General features: G+C 35.7%; 2 protein-coding genes and 1 non-coding gene across 3 annotated transcripts in view; 2 read left to right on the top strand and 1 right to left on the bottom strand.

The window, feature by feature from the left end:
• Positions 1–4,426: 4,426 nt before the first annotated feature.
• Positions 4,427–4,499, top strand: TRNAV-AAC (transfer RNA valine (anticodon AAC)). The gene has a single exon. It is a non-coding gene; the product is annotated as a tRNA-Val (tRNA).
• Positions 4,500–5,824: 1,325 nt separating this feature from the next.
• Rpn1 (regulatory particle non-ATPase 1) lies at positions 5,825–21,970 on the bottom strand. The gene is made up of 16 exons (XM_019047287.2): positions 21,749–21,970; positions 20,499–20,555; positions 19,731–20,023; positions 18,917–19,135; positions 18,079–18,237; positions 16,365–16,509; positions 15,939–16,158; positions 15,281–15,387; positions 14,418–14,544; positions 13,309–13,563; positions 12,718–12,887; positions 11,815–12,054; positions 10,988–11,172; positions 9,887–10,092; positions 7,103–7,221; positions 5,825–6,565 (listed from the first exon to the last, which is right to left on the bottom strand). The coding sequence occupies exons 1-16, from the start codon at positions 21,806–21,808 to the stop codon at positions 6,383–6,385; spliced, it is 2,745 nt and encodes a 914-aa protein (XP_018902832.1). The 5' UTR covers positions 21,809–21,970; the 3' UTR covers positions 5,825–6,382.
• Positions 21,520–23,009, top strand: part of LOC109034240 (uncharacterized) — a 68,652-nt gene continuing 67,162 nt past the window's right edge. Inside the window, exon 1 of the mRNA XM_072303995.1 lies at positions 21,520–21,530. The gene's annotated coding sequence lies outside the window, so the exon portion shown is untranslated. The remainder of the gene's footprint in view (positions 21,531–23,009) is intronic.

A 23,009-nucleotide genomic window follows, 5' to 3' on the forward strand; every position in this document is an offset into this window, starting at 1 on the left:
CGTAACCCTTCAATTTTTAGTTTAGTCCAAAGACCTCATAGGAACTTACATTATTGAACTAGGTGGTGCTCTTATGCCAACTTTCGAAGAAATGAAAGGCATTTTTTTTCAAATTTACAGTCTTTGAAAATGAGTTGTTTGTGTGATGTCGCGGAGCAAAGTGCCCTACTTTTGGGCCTCGTAATCCCTTGAATTTTGAGATTAGTCCAAAGATCTTTTAGGAACTTAAATTAATGACCCAGGTGATGTGCTTGATGCCCATTTTTAAAGAATTAAAGGCATTTTTCAAAATTTACGGTCCCTCAAAATGAGCTTTCCGTGTGATTTTGCTGAAAATGGACCTTTAACCCAATTTGACCCTAGCCCCCCCAAATTTTAGCGTACCCCAAAAATCGTTGGACGTGCATAAGGAGACCATAAATATGGTGTTCTGTGAGAATTTTGAATGAAATCGAACAGATAGATTCTGAGATATCGCTGTAGACAGATTTGGGGGACGCCGGACGGACGGACACACATTTTTTCAAGTATGGTTATTTTGACTCCTGGGACCTTAAAACGTCTAGAAATGATGAAATTTCAACTTTTTTTTTTTTTTTTTTCTTGGAGGATGACAATACTTCCTCTCTACCCTAGGGGAGCGAGAAAGTAAAAAAAAAAAAAAAAAAACCCCAGAAATTTCATTTTTGTTTAACCCACGGTCGTTTGTTTTTTCCTCTCTTCAAAAGAGAAAATTTTCATTTTAAGGTGAGGTTGGGTAACTGGGCAGGAGTTCGGAGAAAAATGTCAAAATTTCAACTTCATGATTTTTTTCCCATCATTGTATTGACAGTGGAGGCTACTTTTAAATTTTTTTTAGTAAGTACAACACCTTGTCTAAATGTAGGAAGAGTCAAAAGTCGAATTTCATCTTTCAATTTTTTCCCACAAATTTTCAAAAATTTCCCGTTTTTTTTCACCCAGTTACCCAACGTCGTGGGGTAACTGGACTACCCCCCCTTAATTTTTGAGGGGGGCATTATTTTTAATTCTCATTGGCCAGAAAGTGATGTCCTGCTCATGAAGGTTTAAGAAAATGTCATTTGAATGTATATAAACATGTTTAAGTGGTTAAGAATGATGTCGTAACAGTTAGCGGCAAAAAAACCCTCAAATCCGAGAATTGAATAACGGTAAAAAAAAATTGTTTCCTTGTAGATAAATGCTTAGAACTTTCTGTATTACTACTTATAAAGTAGTATTGTATACCAGGACACTGTTTGGCCACTTTTAGTGAGATTAAGCATGATACATTTTTAAAAAATGAAAAAAAATTAAGCCGCAAGGCTGATCTGGGATAGAGTCAGGCGCCAAAAAGTTCCTTAATTTTTAAGGGGGGCATTATTTGTAATTCTCATTGGCCAGAAAAGAATGTCCTTCTCATGAGGGTTTCAGAGAATTTCATTTGAATTTATATAACCATGTTTAAGTCGTTAAAAGTGATGTCATAACAGTTAGCGGCAAAAATGTAATTAAGTAATGCTTAAGTTATGCTATAATTGGCTGAAGTTAGAAGTTTAGTGTGCTGGAAACCCTGATTATTGGTCTTTGTCACTTAAAAGTCCACAATAGTCAATTAGTTTTGACATTTTCAGAAGTAAACAAACACCGAAGCACAGCAACCTTGCAATGGGTAACTGGGCAGGTGCCACCACTGCCACCTGCCCAGTTAGGTACCTTGGGGTGGGTGCCCAGTTACCCCACAAAGGGAAAATTTTCAAGGTAACTGGGCATCAACCCTTTGCAGCCAGTATTTTCATCCAATTACGTTGTAATTACTCACGCATTAACACAAATACATCATACATGAAGAAGAATTGTCAAAGTTGAATAAAAAACTTGCTGGGAGTGAGATATGAGGCTCTTTTCGGGACCACCTCCGGCGTTGTTTTGAAAAAAAAGCTGTCCAATTTTCGGCACTTCACCATTCACCATAAATTTTTTTTTGAAGTTATGTTTACATGTTCTAGATGGTTTACGTCATAATGAAGGTATGCCAACAGTGAAAACAATTTTTACACTAATCTGGTAGAAATACAGAGGGTACTGCCCAGTTACCCCACCGCCCAGTTACCCAACCTCACCTTATAGACAATTTTTTGTTAAAGACATGATGCGCGAAAGAATGCACGCCCAGAAATCATTTCGTCAGTAAACGTGGCAACGCAACATATCGATGGCTGAAATGCGGAACCACAACCACGTATATCTCCATGGCGGTGTTTCAAAATTTTTGCTCCTATTTAATTTTTCGAAGAGAAACGAATCAATTATACAATTTAAAATTTCTACGGAATATTCTTGAAAAGAAAAAAAATTATTGAAGTTCTCAAAGCCCGTATCAGACGATCAAAGTTGAGGCTTCAAAGAGACTCATTGATTGCCCCGACTTACAGACCCGGATTCACCGACTTGCCGCTCATGGGCCGCTTGTATTTTGCCGCCCCCTTCTCATTCGTTTTGAAACATCAATGAAAACCATCAAGTGAACGTGCCGGAGGGGAGAGGTGCATATAAGACGCGTTTACTCGTGTTGGACACATTTTTTGCGAAAGCCCTGTCAACACTACTAGCAAAAGTTCACGGAACTCGGCGCGTAAGTTAAGTTCCGTAAACCTACCACTGTGTGGACAAGGCCTTCCATATATGAGAAATTAACAGAAAAATCATGGAAGAACAAACATAAATGTGGTTTAATAATTTTAACTTCCGCCGCCGCGCCGTGCCGAGCTGACCGCACTGTGTTTGACGCAATGCGTGAAGTATTCATGTAGTCTTGTAGGCGCTATGCATGTCACGTCGACCGCTGCTGACCGCACTGTGTTTGACGCAATGCGTGAAGTATTCATGTAGTCTTGTAGGCGCTATGCATGTCACGTCGACCGCTGCTGACCGCACTGTGTTTGACGCAATGCGTGAAGTATCCATGCAGTCCTGTAGGCGCTAATATGTTTTACATGCGACCGCCGCGCCGCGAGGGCTTCTCCTTTTCATCTCAAGTCCTCGTCATCATTGTTCTCTACGCCGCGCTGCTCCAGGCCAAATTACGGGGTTTGGTTTCTCTCTTAACTCGATTTATTGAAGGTGCTGTCTCTTATCACCGAAAGACGACACAATTATAAATTACTATACTTTCAGGAAATAAGAGATTTTGTCGCTTTTCTCGTTTGTAATTTTTTTTCGGAATCCGATTTTTTTATACGTACCTTCATTTAAAAAAAGTGCAAAATTTGCCGCCATGGGCCGCGGCCCGTATGGCCACCCCCTAAATTCGCCCTGCCGACTTAAACCGCTGGCCAATGAGAGGGCCAAGAAAGGCATAGATGAACCCCTTTGAAGCATCTACTTTGATCGTCTGATACGGGCTCAAGAAACTAAATTGACTATAGTGTTTTCCGAAGAAAAATTAAGTATGACCGGAAGTCTACATCGTCGCAAACGGAGATGCGTTATCTTCGTACCGAAACCGGTTTCGCAGTTTAGACATCGATGTATTTTCTGCACTGTACACATAATAAAAAAAATACATTACATTACATATGTTTTACAATCATGATTTATTATTTTTTACCGCACATTCTAAAAGGAGGCATGGAGTGCTGTGATTGCATTTTAATCAAATCATTTGGTAAGGAAAATGATCTCTCTTTGAAGCGAAATTCTGTGTTCCATCCCGCGAGAATAATTTCGATGCCACTATATTTTGGGGTATTAAACATTAATTTCTGAGACGAGGAACATAAAAATAATTGCAGGAAATATAACTGATGCAAAAAATATGTCTTCAAACATGCATTCTGTCCGTATTTTCTGGTCAAATTAGGGTGGAAACTTGCGATTTTTAAGTTTCCTGCAATCCTCTGCATTTCTCGAAAAAAAAAGGAAAAGAGATTTGTGATTCAAATTAACTCGTAAAACCTCTTAAGCTTATTTCATTTGAGGATAGTTTATGAGAAAAAAAAATTGAGGAATGGAGGAAATACTATCGAAAGCATAGTCATTCCGATTGTTGCGGCATTAATAAGTGACGCGCGGCTGGTTGCAGACCCGCAAATTTGAATTCTGGAGTTTTTCGCGCTTCTTAATGTGCCGCTCTCTAGTGGTTGAATACGCAGACATCCGTCCTCTCGATTCGTCGAGGGCAGCGGTTGGAGGATGGGTGGGAGGGGGAAGGGGAGTATGACTGTCCAATGACATCTACTAGTTTCGTGCTCGTTCTTCATCTCGAAAGTAAGAGAGCTTTGACATCACTTAGAAAAGTTGGAGAAAAAGTTTAGGAGCATCTTGCGGAATATTTCAAAATTACTGACTGATTTTTTTTTAATAAAATTGTTACATGAGAAACTATACTTTTATTTTTCATTTTTTTGACCCATCCTACAACTGCGTTTCCGTGGTGTAGTGGTTATCACATCCGCCTAACACGCGGAAGGTCCCCGGTTCGATCCCGGGCGGAAACACTAGTTTTTTGCACAATCCGAAGTAAATGCTCAGCATAAGTAATCTCGTTCACTGTTAAAACGGCAGCTGCTCCGAACTTGGAAAATAACAGGAGACTTTCTTGGAGCAAAAAAAAAATTGGAAAACGCTACTAGATACCAACAAAAAAGAAAATTCAGAATTTAGAAGCTCATATTTTTCACAGAAAATACTTTCAGATGGGTAAACTTGGATGGCTGATTCATATAATATCGTCACCTTCTAGCCAAAGTATCACAAGCGCCATACGACGTTTAAAAATTTCCGCCGCCATTTTATTTTTTACACAGAAATTGTTCAACGAAGCTGTCAGAAGATTTTCCTGAATTCTCTTTGTGCTGCTGATATTCAATGAAATTTTCAATTCAACAATCAACAGATTCAACCAACAATTTCTCTGTAAAAAAATAAAATGGCGGCGGAAATTTTGAATCGTCCCATGGCGCTTGTGATACTTTGACCAGAAGGTGACGATATATTCCTCAATTTTTTAAAGACTTCTGCAGGGTGATTCAACAGTCCCTCACACCTTTTCAGGTTGGTCCCTTTAATAATTAAGAGCAGGTTTCCAAAAGTCGTTTCCTTGGACCTTTACAAATTAAAGTCTATAATTCAATTTCTTAAAAAGTTACAGGGGTGATGTCTGGTTCTGGTGTTGCAGGACTTTTGGATCACTCTGCAAGTGATTAACTTTTCGAAAAGCGGACTGTGCAGTGAAAAAAGTAAAAATTGAGAACTATATTTTTACATGAAGGGGTTAATTCTGACGGGTTTGGCGAACAGTAATTAATAACATATTATTACTTCACACTAAAACACGAAAAAGCTCCTTCTCTATACAAAGATTCAAAATCATCCTTTGAATTAGATATTGAATAGTCAAAAGCGTTTTTTGAATTTCAAACTGAGTGAAATAAGGACCTATTATCTTCCTGGAATATGTAGTAGTTCATACCTAACTTCGACTACTATTTCATATTCCTTGACTTGAATCTCATACTGCTCATTTCCGACATATTTATTGGCAAGATTTTGTAAACTGAACTGACAGATATAGAGGGGAAAAAATTTAGTCTGTAAGACTTTGATTTAAAAGAAATCATTGTGTACTTTATCAGTAATCCTTTTTTTAAATCGATTTCAAAAGGAGATGTTGGAGATGATTTTGAGGAGCCTTGCTTTGAAATGAAGGGGGGAGCTTGAAAAACATCACGGCTGACATTTACATAATTGCACATCAGATTTTGAAGCAGCGATTGAAAGTAATTAACTGAGTCTAGGAGGACCAGGAAGAGAAGGTGTGGCATCTTTTTGAAGATATATATTTACAAACGGAAAAAAAAAATATGAAAACATATCACGCAATAAATCTACAAAGTAATAACTAATTTTTTTTTTTTTATTTCATAATCTTTTTCTAAAAAAACTGATTAATCCTAAAGGGCAAAATATAAAAAAATAGTTAGTACAGTTAGAAAATGCATTAAAACATTCTACGCACATCTTCGAGCCAAGAAGAAAGTGCGCGTTGAGATACAATTGTCGTAATCCCAAAACACAGGATCCCGAAAATCCTATGAGGTCAAAGCCAGTTAAGCTCTGTTGAACAAAAACATAAATTTATATTCTTCGTTAATTTACATACAATTTGCAAAATAATTACAAAACAAATCTGCTTTCGAATTAAAACCAGACTTTGAGGAGAGTCTAAATCACAGAAAATTTTTTCTTCCATTTCCTGATCCATAAATAAAATTCCACATTGCAGCTACCTCTCGACAACTTGGTTATGTAAATTACAAGAAAATGATGGATGGAGTTGAAGCAGTTTGGTTTAATGTTCGGTCTCTACAGTTGAAACTGATTACTCGGCATCTTGTGGTTTTTTCTTCAAAATGACAAAACCTTCCATGACAGGTGTAAGAGGTATGTATTCGTCTGTGGCCAGCTCAGCCCTCTCGCCAACAGCAAGCAAAACGGGTGTTGTGTGAGTGTGCACACCGGCAATTGTTTTGGGTGTTCCAGCTTTTCCAATGACATCCACAGCCTAAAGTATACAAAAAGAATTCATCATTAACTAAAAATGAAAGAGAAAAGAAAACAAAGGACAAGTTTGCGGCAGAATTTTAAAAAGCACCTTGAGGATTCGTATTAAGATACACACGACGTACAAATTAAAGCATTTCTTTACAAACTTAAAATTTTCTACTAGTACCTACTTAAAGTAATATCAATGAAAAATTCAAATGATTGACTCTTTAGATAGATGTTGGCAAATTGAAAAAAAAGGCGCATCTGCAGGGTTGCTGCAGAATTTAAAAAAAAAAATTTCCTGGAATTTTCTGATTAGTGATTTCCCGTTACATTTTGATAAAATTCCCTGACAAGAAAAGATATGCCAAACGGTTAAAAAGACATAATTTAAAACAGTTTTCATGCAAAAAATTTGTTCGACATCGTCACCCATTCTACAAATATATAGCAACTAAAGGTGACTTGACAATTTTTTCCTGACACTGTTGTCATTTTCCCTGATATTTCCTGACTGAGGCAACCTTGCTTAAAGTATTAAGTAGATCATTACCTGGCCTACTCGGACAGAAACTGGAAGTTGCTCTAAGTCTTCATCGAGAGTTACAAGCCATCTAGGATACATGGCAGTTGCTAAAGTGTACAGTAAGTAATGAGACTTTCCTAGAATAACTGAAACAGATACAATATTGTAAATTAGCAGAGATATTGGCTATGGTACAGACAGCTCACATTAATTTTAATTAATTGCGATCTTTAATGATTTTTTCAGGGTGTTATGTAACAGGCTTAGCAGGCAAAAATTCCCTGATTTTTCCAGATTTTCCCTGACAAAATTACCAAAGTTCTCTGACTTTTCACATCCACAAGATGAGCGAATTAAAGTGAAAATGAGAAATTTTTGGCGATAATTTCACTACAGATGACAGAAACATGTGAACCTTTTTTCATCAGGTCTTAATTATACAATTAATTTAAATTTAAATGCATCATTGAAATTATTCCTCTATTCATTATTCAGAGTGCATCTCAGGGCATTGAACCTCGAACTGGACTGAGTTTCAGTTCGTTTGTGGAGATAGTACCTCAATCTTTTCAGATTTCAAGTTGCAAGTTTTTTAAAATTCCCAGTCTTTTACATAAAATTCCCCTACTTTTCTCTGATCTGATGAAATTCCACAACAATTACTTGTTTGCCAGACCTGTAGACACCCTGTTTTTTCTTCATTTTACCCCCTGTAACTTCTTCCAACAAGCCATCCTTTTCATTTTTAGATCATTCGAGAACAGACAGTCAGATAATGAGATGGCATCAGGAACTCAGTCCCGAAAGATGGTAAAATATTTAGTATCATCATTGTCTACGGAGAAAAAGATGGTTGTGCTTATTCGTCGTGAACAATTGATCACACAATTATTGTCACCAGAATTTCGGAACTCGCCAAAGGTAAAACAATTAAAATAATTAAGGAATCATAAAAAGAGATTTGTGAATCATCAAATTTCTATTTTAAAAGAGCATCTCAATTTATAGCTTGTTGTCAGATAATAGATTGGCATCAGGAAGCTCAGCCCCGAAAGATGGTAAAAAATATAGTATCATCATAGTTCAACAAGAAAAATATGTCATTTTTTGACTCTGATTTATTCCAGTATGTTTACAGATAACGAATGACTTCTGGAAACTCAGTCCTTGAAATTAACGACTTATTATTTGCCACCATTAATGCACAAAAAAATGTGATTAATTTTGTCCACTTCATATGATTGACAACCGATGTTTTAAAGACATGATATCAGATGAAGAGGGATCATCAGAAATCCGAGGAAACGACGATATATTTAGTATCAACATTTAACAAGAACAGAAATCATGCTGATATGAATTTACATGTTTTATTTAGTTGTCATTTAAAGGTTTTGGAATTAAATTAGACGAAAAAATGGCATCATGAGGCTTGGACCCAAAGATGGTAAAAAATTCAGTATCATCGTTCAATGAAAACAGAAATAATGCTGGTGAATTCACATGTTTAATTTGGTCGAGATTTGATGTTTTTTGAACAGGATCAGATAAAAGATGACATCAGGGAGCTCAGTCCCGAAAGATGGTAAAATATTTAGTATCATCATTCATAAAAAATAAAAATAGTGCTGTCAGCTGTGAATCTGTTATTTTTTCTCTTCTTTCCTTTTTTTCTTTTGATTACATTCAATACTTTCATGTAATTTTATCAGATAAAGGTGTGGCATCAGGAAGCTCAGTCCCGAAAGATGGTAAAATATTTAGTATCATCATTCATTCAATGTAAACATTACACCTGGTGAATCGATAATTTCTTTTCCACAATTGTTATTTCATTCAATTATTATCAGACAAAAAATTGCATTACTTCATTCAATTATTATCAGACAAAAAAATTGCATCAGGAAGCTCAGCCCCGAAAGATGGTAAAAAATTTAGTATCATCATTAAATTAAAACAGAAATAATGCTGGTGAATTCACATGTTTAATTTGGTTGACATTTGATGTTCTTTGAGCAAGCTCAGATAAAAAGATGACATCAGGAAGCTCAGTCCCGAAAGATGGTAAAATATTTAGTATCATCATTTATTAAAAATATTATTTGCAGCTGGTGAGTCTGTTTTTTTTTTTTTTTCTTCCCATTGCATTCAATTCTTTTTGGTAATGTAAAGTAATGTTATCAGACGAAGGAGTGGCATCAGGCAGCTCAGCCCCGAAAGATGGTAAAAAATTTAGTATCATCATTTAACAAAACTAGGAAATAAGATGGTGGAATTTATGTGTTTAATTTGGTCGGCATTTGATATTCTTTGAACAGAATCAGATAAAATTATGACATCAGGAAGCTCAGTCCCGAAAGATGGTAAAATATTTAGTATCATCATTCATTCAATGTAAAAATATCAGCTGGTGGATCAATAATATTTTCCTTTCTGCAATTGTTATTTTATTCAATTAATATCAGACAAAAAAATTGCATCAGGAAGCTCAGCCCCGAAAGATGGTAAAATATTAAGTATCATCATTTATTGAAAATAAGAATAATTTTGAAAACTACTTAAAAATGAAGGTTTGTACGACACAGCCAAGCCATTCTATTCTGGTGGAAAACAGCAAGAATCAATGAAATGAAAAACCATTGCTTTAGTAAAAACTTCGTTCGACATTTTTAATTCTCTGCACCAGTTTGGTTCGAATTTGATGTTCCATGGACGTGAGAATTACTTATAACTCATACACTTTATCCTAGGAAATCCTCGGAGAAACCAAATGCAAATCACAAAATATGAAAACGTTTCAAAAGTACTTACTATTTTTCGTATCCAGAAAACTAAACAATGTGATTAATAATCCAGCTACGGCTACAGGGTTCATGATCTGCCTATCTGTGTGGTATGGACAGAGAGATAGCGTTCCTTTTCCTAAATGTGTAAGACCTTGCGCAATTCGTACCATGAATAGGTGACCAGTATTTTTGGCGTGGTACTGGGCTAATTGTCTTAACATAGTAGCTAACCTAAAAAACAAACGCAATAATTTTACGAATAAATAATCAAAATGCTGGGCTGAAAAGATAGAACACACACCATATAGCAAATAAAATTCCGTTTTTTTTAAACTTAGATTTTGGAGCTTGAGCCCTTAAAAAAATATCAGTTTAATTGCATTGAGTATTTTCTTTGTAATACTCGCCAGCACAGTTTGCTTCCGCCTGTTGAAATCTATTTTTAGATCTACCTTATGGCGGTTGAAAATAAAACTGTTTGATGTATCCAGAAACATAGATTAGTCATTACGATAAATGAATCAGTGAGTTCGAAAACACACCAACTCGGAAAAAAAAAATTGTTCAGGAAACACCTAAAACTGAGCAGCGGAAGAAGAAAATAGTTTAAGAAAAACCTTTTTAGGGCCAAAGGACAAGTACTTAGAGCCTTTGTAAAGCACCAAGTTGAAATCGATACACCATGTTTGATGACAGAGAATTAAGCGTTTAAAAATTTCCGAGTTGATGTATTTTCGTTCTCACCGACTTTCAGATACTGATTTTTCATGGTCTGCCCTGAAAAATGTATATTTTTCGACCTGAATAACGCTTGAATATTTATATAACTTATTGGTACAAGGTATACTGAACAGAAAAAAGAAAACCGCAAAATCAGATGGTCACCCATTTCCCTTGAAATGGCAAAAAATTGGTATTTCCAATGAAATACTTCGATTTTTCCCTTTTCCCGTCGCTGTTTTGAGCACTTCCGATTGCAATTTCGAAATATCCTTTTGCGTGCAGATGCTTCTATCTATAAGTGTTAATAAACCGTAAAAAAGTGAAAATCGAAAAAAACCCAAGTTGGTGTGTTTTCCAACTCACTGATTCAAATATCAAAACCTAAATTATGAGAGACACTGACCTAGCATTGTTGGTTCCAGCACCTACAAGACCCATTGAAAAGATAGCATTGTGAGCTACTTCTTCATCTAAATCGTGAGAATACTTATTCAAGACATCTATTACACTTAGTTGCGGGTTTGATATTGAGGAGAGCGCAATTGCTAGAGGGACCGCTCGACGGACAGTTGGTTCTCCATACCGACCCTGGAAAAAAAAATAGAAAAAGTTCAGTCTTGAGTTAATGCAATTTTTACATTATTACGTCAAACACAGAGCAAATATGTTCTGAATGATTCATAAAATAACTCAGGCTATTCAGAATAAAAGAGATGCAACAAAACTTTCGAGAGATAAATGCTTGAAAAAGGTATAAAGCTGTCCAGTTTCAAAGGTTCAAACTGCACCAGAAGAATTTTATTTGTACATAATTTGTTTTACCTTAACGTTAATATTACACCTAACTCACGACAAAAATAGAAATTTATACCTTGATTTTAAACATGAGGAAATAAAAAAAAAGAAACTGATGTTGACACTGCGTCTGCTATTTGATGAGGACAAATTCATTGTTCTAGTTTTTTGAGAGAGAAATAAAAGAAAAAAATTTTCCCCCATTACTTTTACATTCCAAATAATTTTAAGTAAGTACAAGGCTGAAAATTTAGATAGAGTTTATGATCTAGCAAACATTGATGAAACTAACTATATTGGCCTCTCAGTGAAATGGACGGACAGTGCACGACAGGTGAAATAGATTAGAATGTTTTGGTCAGGCATTATAAAAAAAAAGTAACAGAGAAAGCTTCAAAAATTATTGAGAAATGCATAGAAAAATGTGGAGCTTACGAGCTGGCCGAAGATTCTTGTCGTCATTTCTTCGGCTACTTGCTCACCCATGGCGACAACCGCTACTGCTAATGTAGCCACAGCTTGCTTCGATGACAAGTCCTTGCTCTTATCTTTGCTTTTGTCATCTTTATCCTTGTCCTTATCTTTATCTTTGGAATCTTTCTTGTCCTTATCACTGCTTGAGCTGGAACCCCCGCTTGTGCTCGGAGAATCCTTCTTGTCCTTGCTGTCCTCTTTCTGAAAATCAAACGATAAAATTTCTCACGTAAATATAGAACACAATAATTTTGATATTGCTGGTTTAAAAAATAAGTGTTACTGAACACCCTGATGATTATCTTACAAAAAGTTTTGGAGACCAATAATTTCTCTTTTATCTGTGATGCAGAAGTGTTTACTCCTTATTCGCAGAGGTGCAATCTTCCACGTTTCTATATTTCACATACCCGCCCGCCGGCTTTTCACATTTTTCATATCAGTCGATCACAAAATTTCCCAACAATTTAAAAGAAGATGATTTTTCTTCATTTCTCTTTTAACTTTTCCTACTAAATTTTTAGTACCTTCCCACATTAACATGCGTCTGCCTGAGAGCAAGACCCAGCATTTTCAAACTCCTACTTTATCGTTGAAACATTATTATTTCTTACATACGGTTCCTTCCTGTGTAAAGCAAGGATCGTCAGATTTAATTCAAAGGATCAAATATATATGTATTATTATTAAATATTACAAAAATGTTAATCAAAATGATGATAAAAAATTAGACATTGCACCCAAAATGGCACAAGAACACCATTCAAATAAAAATTTGTAATTAAAAAAATCCATTACATACAACAGAAAAACACTGAAGGCATATCAGTGCTGAATAAAATAAAACATTAGAGAAAATCTAACCTTGTCGGCAGAATAATGCTCACTACAAATATGCAGGAAATCTTGAACTACTAAAACATCACCAGTGCCTGCGAAGGCGCACATTTTCAATGTAACTAATGCCATCGATTTGAATGGATCTGGAAAGACTTCTAGAACAGCGGCTGCAGCTTCCGTTGCTGATTTTTTACCTGTAGAGAAAGTAAAATGCATGAGTTGACATTAAAATCATCATTAAAGCAAAGCTATCACAATGTCACAAAAAACCAAGCATCAGTGGCAAATTGAAAATCTAAGCAAAACATGAAAATAATTTTCCACAGGAAGTACAGCTGTCGGCAATCTAATAGTTTAGTGAAAATTTCAAAATGCATAAAATTGAATTATCAAAGAATTTTTGAACACAAAAGATAGGTGTTAATTAAATTAACTGATAGCAGAATTTTACATGAAAGAAATCCTTCATGGTAGATCATTTTTTAAGTTGAACTTCGCAGATTTTTCCTATCAAAGGACTCGTAAGCGGTGATAATTACGGTCTGCTGGTGGAGGAGGAGCAGAAACTCATACAACACTGAAATTACATTGAATATAATCGGTTTATTTACTCACCTAAGCAACAAATACCAAGAGCCAAAGGTAAAAACCTTGTGTACGGCCCTTGAAGGAGCTCAGTATTGGGCATATCTTGCAGAACTTGAAGAATGGTCGAGACAACCTCTGAATCTCCTGTGCTGACGGTGATTAAACTGCAAGCTAGAGCGGTCATGGCAACCACTTCTGATGTTGACTTCTTGTCTGTCATTACGGGTAAAAGAAGGGATACAACGTCGGACCTCTTTGTACCAGCATACGCGAGTCCGAGACCTGAGAAAAAAAGAAACACATAAGTTTAGCGAAAGGAAAATCGCATTCTTTGAGAGAGTGTTCATCTATCTTTTAAACAGTTTTGTACTTCCAGTTACGACTGCTTTTTTGCTTACTCAACTTCAATCGGTGTTTAATTCAAGGAATTCAAATGCAAAATGATCAGGGTACTACAAAACCAGGTATCTTCTTAAGCAGAGAGAAAAGTTTCATTGAATTTCAAATTTTCCAAATTTTCCTTGACTTTTAAGGATTTTTGTACATGAAATTCTCAGACCTTTATAATGGTTTTTTAGGAGGGGGACGGCAATATCTCTCATGAAAATTCGCCTCACAAAAATTTAAGCAGATATTTCCTTGAAATTGAAAATTGTGATGTTTCGGGTGGGAGAAAAAAAGTCAAGGTTTCGCAGAAAAATTCCCTAACTTTTAAAATACTTTTTATCCTGATTTGCAAAAATGCAAATTTTAATTTTTATATTTTCGACTGATCATCTAAAGGTATTGTGCAAAATTTGTGCAACTTCATTTTTGAAGAACATTTTCCGGCGATTCTGCACTCAGATGTTTTATAATACTCTATTAAAAGATTTAGGAGACGCAGACACTTTAGGACACAGATATTACACTATGCAATCTTAAAAAATAAAATTATACGACACATAATAAAATTGTTTAGCAAACACAGGTAGTAGATCTAACAGAATGAAACTTAGAGGTCACAGAATATATCTACAGACTTGTAGAAAGATCTTATTCGGAGATAATTTAATTGAAGCTACTAGCTACTCATCTAATTAAGATTCTTTATGCATCATTTTCCTTTAGCATACAGAATGATTGTAGATACTAACCTAGTACAGCTCCAATTCTCAAAGTAACGCTTTCATGCAAAACATAATCGGACAGGAGGGCCAAAGCAGGATCGCACTCATTCCTTACTCCACAGTTGACGATACCAAGGGCAAGCAGAGCACCCGACTACAAATAAAAAAATCAAAATCACGTATCAGTCATTGAAAAAGAGAATTCCTCTATGATAGTCAAAGGTTTTTCAGTAATATTTCATCACAGAATCTTAGATTCAGTATCATAGGCACTATTCAACGATTAATTAAATGAATTTAGGATAAAAGCCTTAGTAGATACATTAAAAGGATCGATTGACTGAATAGCACTGAAAGTGCAAACTTAAAATGGGATCATCGCAAATGTTCATTGATGTTTCTTTTTTAATTAGTTTTTTCATAATTTCAGTCTTAGTATTTTACATTCCAAATTATTCTGACAAATTTTTTTTTGTGTGTACTTAAGAATACTATTCTACAGGAGGGCTAGGGGTTTGAAGATGTAATGGTTCTCCAAAATACACAGTATCCTTTCAAAGAGGAAGAGTGATGGATTTTTAGGAAGAAGAATGATTGAAAGAAAATGCAACAATGATCCTCACATTTGAATCGGTCAGTTACTAAAGGGCTCAAGCGCCAGAAATAAAAATACGAGAGAAGCAGTAGAAACTGTATGAACCAACCCAATTTAAATTACAGATTAAGTAATAATGAGATTAATTAATTCATCGCTATAGTATTTTAAAGCTCTGAGATTTACTTATGAGGGGTCAATTAAAACAATTATAACCATTTTTCTCGAATTCTCATTTTTGGCACTTGAGCCCTTTTGTAATTGGCCGATTCAATTGGAAAATGCATTGATTTACCTTGATGTATTCTTCGGCTGTGTAGAGGTACTTATCAATAGGAGTCAGACCGCCGTCAACATCCCACAAGTGAATGAGACCTAGGGATGCACAAGCACTCAACATTCCTGAAAAAAAAGAAAGAAAAAAAATTAGGGGGGAAAAAACGGAAGTATTTTACAGTTAAGTACGGAAGTAACCAGACTGGGCCCACCAGAGCAAGAGGTAAAATAATTAATGCAAAAGAACTGTCATCACTAAGAGAGAAAAAGACTACATGCATCACTTTTCTAGAAAATTATAATATTCTTTCCTCTTCTATATCGGCTGGTTACAAAGAAAGTATGCACAGTTGTAAGAGAGACCTGCGTAGACAATCAATACAGGCCATATTAGCTGGGCTTAGTGGGCCAATAAGGCTAATACCTACCAGGAAAACTAAAGTTCATGATAGGCCTAGAGGGATAGATCAATAAAAAGTTAACGAAACATTCTCAAAATTTAGTTCTAAAAATATTGAATGTCTTGAAGCACTGTCTTTAAAGTAGCTCAGATTTCAACAAATTCATTATTCTACAGAAAAAGGGTTATTTTTGTCTAAGAATAAGTACAGGTTATATTTTAAAATTTATTATTCCTTGTCTTTGGGAGGTGATTATAACTGGCTTTGGGTTAGTACCATGTTGTTTGTTCTTGAACATCCATTTGTTTCCATCTTCGACCGATACAAGCTTATCCCGAGAGAAACCAGCATTCACAAAAGCATTGACGAACGTGGACGCTAGATTGTGTCGTGCTGAATCAACAGGAACATCCAAGTTGTAAGTCGGACGCAGCACGAGTCCTTCTAACCATGTTTTGTAGACTTCATCCGGAGTTTTTGGCTCCATGATGTCGAGCTAAATACAGAGAGAGAAATGACAGGTTATTTAGGTTCTTTGGAGTATTTGGATACACATTTTTCAAACCAGATTTGTTCACATAGGTAATTACGTAATGCCTGAAAATGGTAAATTGAGTGCTTCATAACCTAATATCAGAGGTGTAAAAATGAAAAATTCATTCATTTGGATTTTTTTTTTAAAAAAAATGAAGTAGAACTTACCTCACGGGCCAAAGTGTGAAAATTGTCATTGACGTGCGTGTTTGACATTATCGTTATCAAGTCTTGACTGTCTGCAAGGTCATCACTCAAATTTAAAGTGATCTGCTGGCGACCAACCATGTACGCTAACTGCTTCCTCATGATGCTGTATGAAAATAAATATGAAGAGAAAAACAAAGTTAATTAATCTGGCATGAATATACGGTGGGGATGAGAAAATGTTTAGCCTTCTCATTTTCAATTGGTTCCTCTGTTTGAGACTTCTAATTTTTTTTCATTTTTTTAACTTCAAAGTGATGAATTATTTTCTTTTTTCCCCTTGCAATTAAGCACAAGTTTGCAGCGTACATTATTCACCATTCCAACGTTCTCATTTTTAAAACCCCTGATGGCCTGCCTATTTCCATCACATTTTTATCTCATTTTTTCCCCCCCACGTTTTAGTACCCCTGATTTACCATCAAGAAAGAGGTTCACAACATTCTGCCAAGAATATTTACACCCAAAATCGGCAGCATAGCTGCTGAGATATGCTTATGAGTTGAATTGATGATGACTTTAAAGACATTCCACTAAACAGACATTGTTGAAGAAAATAAGTAAAATTTCACAAACAAATTGGAATGTGGAAAGTACAAAAAGTAACAAGTACAGTACAAGTAAAGCACAGTTTTGGAAAGTACAGAATATTTATCACACACCTGATAATCTACATTGAAATTTCGCTTTCTACTGCAAATGTTCAAGTAGTTCGTTATAATTTTGATTTTTTTTAAAGCATCTTTTGGACGCTGTGAACTAATTGCTCATATTCTATGTGAAGGAATCTAACTAGTAGTACTAAGGAAATACCAAATTTTAAGGGTAAGTTTCTGGTATAAAATGTTTATTTACATTTGAAGCAATGCACAGAATTTAAAATATGCTAGTGATAGTTCAATTTTGATACAAAAGTATTGCAAGTCAAAATTTAAAAATAAAGTGAGATGAGATGCTTAACCCATTCCCTTAATATGACGAGCCTGACTCGTCATGGCCGCGCCGGGACAAACGTGAAATGACGAGTCCCACTCGTCATGCAACTTGGCTACGCGTATTGCCGTGTTTTGATGTTTTCACGATAGATAGCGCCACGTAAATCGACAGATGTTGTAACTAGAAGTAGTGTGACCAACCTGTATTGGTTTTGTACGGTAATTTCCCCGAATATAGGGAATTTTGTTAGTTTGAAAATGTGGAAGATTGGAATAACCTCGAAACTTGCTCTCTGTTTATTTTCTTGTTATCAATGAATCACAACAACGAGATGTAAGCTTATTTTCGCTCTTTTTTCTTATTTTGGTGCTAATTGGTGCTTAGATCTTATTTGAGCATATGTTTTAAGAGTTATGTGGCTCATTGCATGTACTTTTTCTTACAATAAATAAGATTTTTCTCCTAAATTTAACATTTTTTTTTTTTCTCAGGAAATTCCCCTAACATAAGCTGACTTACTGCAGAAAAAGTGCAACATCCAGGCAAATTTATTCATATAAACATCCTTCTAGTTATAACTAATAAGAATTAGGCCAAAAACTTGCTCCTAATTATCAGGAAAAGCAGAAAACTAAGAAGAAACCAAATACAGCTTTTTACAGCAAAATTAAATAGTAGCTCTGTGCGCGGGCATGCAAAATTAATTGTTAAGGGAATGGGTTAACATGGAGACACTTACGGATCTGAGCAATGATTGAAGATATCAGTCATGACATCAATTTGATTAAGCTGCATTGCAAGGCACAGTGCGCGAGGATACTCCTGGAAACGCATGTAATAGTCCATTATCAGCTTCAAAATGTTACCACGATCACTTTCGTCCACGTACCACGCACAACTGAAAAGAAGAAATAAATTGAGGCAAATTGTAAAAGTGACGACACAGCATGTATTGATTTTTCCTTCATTGATTGAATTAGCAACTACACAGAGGGTGGTATACTTAATAATAATACTTAATAATAATGCTAGTATGGAGAGATATCAAACCATATGAAGGAAGAAAAAAAAACAGCAATAAAAAGATCTTTAAAAAATAACTCTGGCGAAAGTAGTGATGAGGCAAGAAAAGGGAAAATTTTGGAGGCAGCCATGCAGAAAATTGCAGAATGACAGCCCCTTCCTGCAATCTCCTATTTTTACTTACATGATTCAGGGTTTATTATTTCGTATTCGTATCCAATTCTCTGGCTTCCCCCGACTCCAAAATTTGACTTTTTAAAACAAACTTTGTCAAAACACCACTTTTCCAAGTTGCTGTAAATTCCTTAACTTTTCAGATTTTCCAGACAGAAAACCCTCTCAGTGTTGAAACTTTTGAGTATCTTCACATATTTGCTGAAATTTTCAGATTTTTTCAAATATTCGGTTAAAATTTTCCAAATTATTGAAAATGTAGCATTATTTTAGGAAAAAATTTTATCAATCAACGAGCCTTACTTTTGTAAGATCTAGCATTTATTACATAATGGCTCATTTTGAAATTAAGAAGACCGAAAAAAAAAAACAAGACTTACTTCAAAAAGTATAAGCAAACACGCTGATAGTTAGATTTATCCACATATTTGTCCAACAAGTTCAGCTGATCTATTTCCATTACAAGATCACAAGCTTGGATCTCTGCATTGTGCTTCATGTCGAATTGGATGATATTCTCGATCAGAGGCAGCAACTTCATTTTGTCTGCTTCCGTCTCTTGGAGATCCCATTCTTCAGCCAGCTCACCTTCCAACTGCCTAAAAATTGAGGATAAAGGAAAAATTAGTATAATCAAGTTGAGAGGCAAAAAAGAAATATTAGGGATGTAAGTACAAGTTTTTACCAATTTACTTTCACATCAAATTTGGGCAGAAGAGCCAAAACATGATTTTCAAAGGCAGAGGTTTCATTCATTTTTTGACCAATAGGAGACAAAAAGTTAAATGGAGGTTTAGTTCTTTAATCCAGCAGATTGTAATTTTGTGCTTCAAACATGGCAGGTTAGAATTTTAAATTTTTGTTTTTAAAAACTACATTACTTGAACTACAAACTTCAAAGGGCCGAAACGCAGGATGAGTTTGACTTCTGTGGTTATTTTCAGTCTCAAAATGTTAGAGGAGCCTTTCATCATGCACCAGTACAAGTGACCACGTTTTAATTTTCAATAGGTTCAGGTCTATCATTCGTGATGAACTGTCGACTAACCTGTTCGGAGCTAAAAATTGGTCAGATTGCACAGAAAAACTTTTATCGATCTTTTTTAGATCTGAAAAAATGTTTTGGCTCTTGTGCAGATAATGTGTGTTAAGCAGATTACATGGTTAACTGAATGACAAGACTGTAAAACTTACCTAACATATTCGTGACCCCAGTCTCCGACATCTGTCTGATTAGCCTTCAGACAATACTTGAGCGACTCCCGAGAGTCGCGAAGATCTTGACCCATGGCAAGCACACTGACAATACTGCAGCAGAGGTCTTGTGCTTTCTTGTCTTTCATGTTTTCTGCAGCCTCTTTCAAAGTTCCATAGTGATCACGCAGGAATTTCAGGGGCATTGGAACGCTAGTCATTGAAGTTGTTGATGAGCGAATTAGCGTTCGTAGTGATTCTAATGCTGGAAGGTACAAGGCAGCATCTGGGCCCTGAGAACAGTTAGAGAATATTTAACATGCTATGGGTAAAATTCTGATGTTATGGTCAGGTTATATATTTAGACAATAGAAAGTTTTTATGCTAGAAGCAATGATACGCATACCGTTTACGCGCACAAATACGCCCAACAGTGATGTGAAGCTTCCAAATGAGTCTTCATCCTTCCTAACCCCCCATCGTTATATACATCAAGACAAAATGAGCATTGCAGCGTAAAAACTATGGATACAGCTTGAGGTTTCTAAATAACTGCAAACAATAATTAATTATTACTTTCAATATGATACAAGTCTTAGTAAGCTAGGGCTGAGGCAACCTGAAATTTTCATTTTGAGAAGTAGGTGAATTGTTCTGTAGGTATCTATGGAGTTTTAGGTTTGTTAAAAGAAATTTGGTAAAGGAGAAAATAGAGACTGTAGACACATAATAAAAAGTCTGGAGACATATACAAGAGGTTGACTTTACCTTTACTTTTTCCACTAGCATATTCAATTCTTCTTGTAAGCGCTTGTCTTCCTCGGACTGAAAACAGAAAAAAAAATAATATCACATTAAAGTTAAGAGGAGAATTTACACTGCTTATAAGATTTGCGTTGGTAGCAGATTTTTCAGAGTGTCAAACTGATTCCGGCACTTTCATCAGTTTCAATGTAACTAAATTATCCAAGTTTAGATAAATAATGAAATCGACCGACCGATGCATAACACTCAGACCTACATCAGACTGTTCAAATGATGAGAGAGCTGCCACATTTCAATATCTAGAGCTCGCGCATCGTATGTTGAGACAAACGTCAAATTATTGTTTATGTAACATTCACCAGTGGTGCCACCTGACTGCATGTATAACCTGTTGGGTGGTGCAAATTCAGAGCTAATCGGAGATTGATGTTTGTCTTAACATACAATGCATAAGTTCTAGTACTTAAGAACACGACAAAAAGATGCTTAATTCTGTAGCCATATTAAATCCCTTGGTCTGAATTTTCCCTCTTCTCAGACTTAGAAACAATACCTACAGGTAGTCCAGAAGGTCTAGAAATTATGCTGACCGCAATCTGTTTTAAGCCCTTGACTGCAACTTTACGTAGGGGAAGCGGTAAGTACTAAACGCCACCATATATTTTGTCCCTGAATTTTTGCATTACGGGCAAAGTTCCGCTTCGCCTTTTAAAAAATTACTGTTTCCTCAGCTAATGGTGCTATGGCCCCATTTCAGTGCATGGTAAAGAAGGGGCCTGGATATAAGTCGGGAAAAATAGGAGGGAAGAAAAAGTTACTGCTACCCAGATTGATCTAGACTATTATGTACTCCAAATTTTTTCAGCTTTAATTCGTCGTATGACAGCAATGCATTCATTGTCAGATGTAACGATCTGTCCGAGTCATTAATCTAGCTTCGGGAGTGTCGCAGTTTCACAGTTTACATTGAAAACTATTAGGAGTGAAACTTCAACCATTTCACTTACATTTCTCGTGATTAAAGCGGTTCTTCATTATAAACGACGTTTAGATTGTGTATGATAGTCTTTATCACATTCAATTCCTAACCTCAAAACATGAATGACTCAGCAGGCACATTAGAAAATGTACCGTGATTGAGGGCAAAATCAAGGCAAAAAATTGAGCAAAAGGTGCGTAATTAAGAAGGAAATAGCGAAAATATTCTTAACGAACGTAAGAATTGATAAAACTCGGAGAAATTAGAGACTTACCAGCTCTTCTTTCTCGACTTTGGTAGCCTTCTTCTCGGCGACTTCTTTGTCTTTCAGCATCTTGATGCGATTATTAACAAAACTAATGAAAAAATACTAAACACAGAATCACTGCAGCTGTATAAAATTTAGTTCCGACTGAAAATAACAGAAAAAGTACCCAAAAAATGGTACTTCTGCGGATACAAAAAGGCTTCGGCTTTAGCTTGTATTCGAAATTGACTTGTTGATGTAGTAAACAAAGATGACGCAGTGTTAAGGCGGATTCCATCTTGAAACGTCATCGTTGACGTCAACATGATCATGAACTGATCTGAGCTTTCTGATTGGATGCTCACGACGGCGCTGAAATACGAACTTGACAACTTTCTTTATAATAAAAAAAATTTAGAAGTTCTCTGTTTTTAGATTACTTCAGTACTTATTGGCAGCTATCTACTTTCAAAATTTAAAAAAAAAGACTCGCTTGCACGTCAAATTAATTTAAATTAGTTTAATTTAATTAATTTGACATGCAAGTGAGTCTTTTTTAGATTTCGATCATTTCCTTGTGCGGCCTCCAAGGCAAAAAGTTTTTCGATTTTTCGTTTTATTTTAGCTATCTACTTTCTAGTGGTTAAAAAAAGGTATCTTTTTTCCATGATTTTCAGAGATAATGAGAGAAGGGGGACTGGCCATTTCCTATAAAACTTCCGGGGACTGAAGTTTGTTGGAAGGAGATATGTCGACGGTGTAAGTCGGCAATCACATGACTCGGTTTGCGACGTCGCAGACTTCCTGTCATATTTCATTGTTTAAACGGAAAAGCACTCAACGACACTTCTTAAAAAATGCCGTGAGTTTTCTTCTCTGTGCGAAGAAAATTCTGCAAAAACTTCAAGGAATGATGTCAATTTATTCTCCTTTAAAAAAATAACATAGGTAGAGGCGGAGATTTTCAGACACCGCAAACGAGTTATGTGATTGCCGATTTACACCGTCGATGTGTAATTATACTTGGGGGAGGGGGTTAATTGCAAAAATTTGAACAGAATTTCCTTTAAAACAAGTCAAATCTCTAATTAAGGGGAAAATACTGAACTCCTTACATTCCCAATCAGAACTTCTTGTAAAGTAGATTTTTTGTTTTGTTTTTTTTGTTCTCGGCTGATACCTTTTTTAAATCCTAATTAGTAATATGAATGTTACTGACTACATGTTACATTCATCTCTTGACATTGGCTTCCCCAAGAAGCAATGACCTGTGGAAAGTAATTTTCAA

The sequence above is a fragment of the Bemisia tabaci genome, chromosome 9, assembly GCF_918797505.1.
Source record: "Bemisia tabaci chromosome 9, PGI_BMITA_v3".
Lineage (NCBI taxonomy): Eukaryota > Metazoa > Arthropoda > Insecta > Hemiptera > Aleyrodidae > Bemisia > Bemisia tabaci.

Bases quoted from the DNA above. Each gene is read 5' to 3' on its own strand.
- Rpn1 (XM_019047287.2), bottom strand. From the start codon at position 21,808: ATGCTGAAAGACAAAGAAGTCGCCGAGAAGAAGGCTACCAAAGTCGAG. The intron at 19,136-19,730 runs GTAAGTTTTACA...CTCAATTTTTAG, and splicing joins TGGGGTCACGAATATGTTAG to GCAGTTGGAAGGTGAGCTGG. The intron at 11,173-11,814 runs GTAAGCTCCACA...TTTTTTTTCCAG, and splicing joins CAAGAATCTTCGGCCAGCTC to GGTCGGTATGGAGAACCAAC.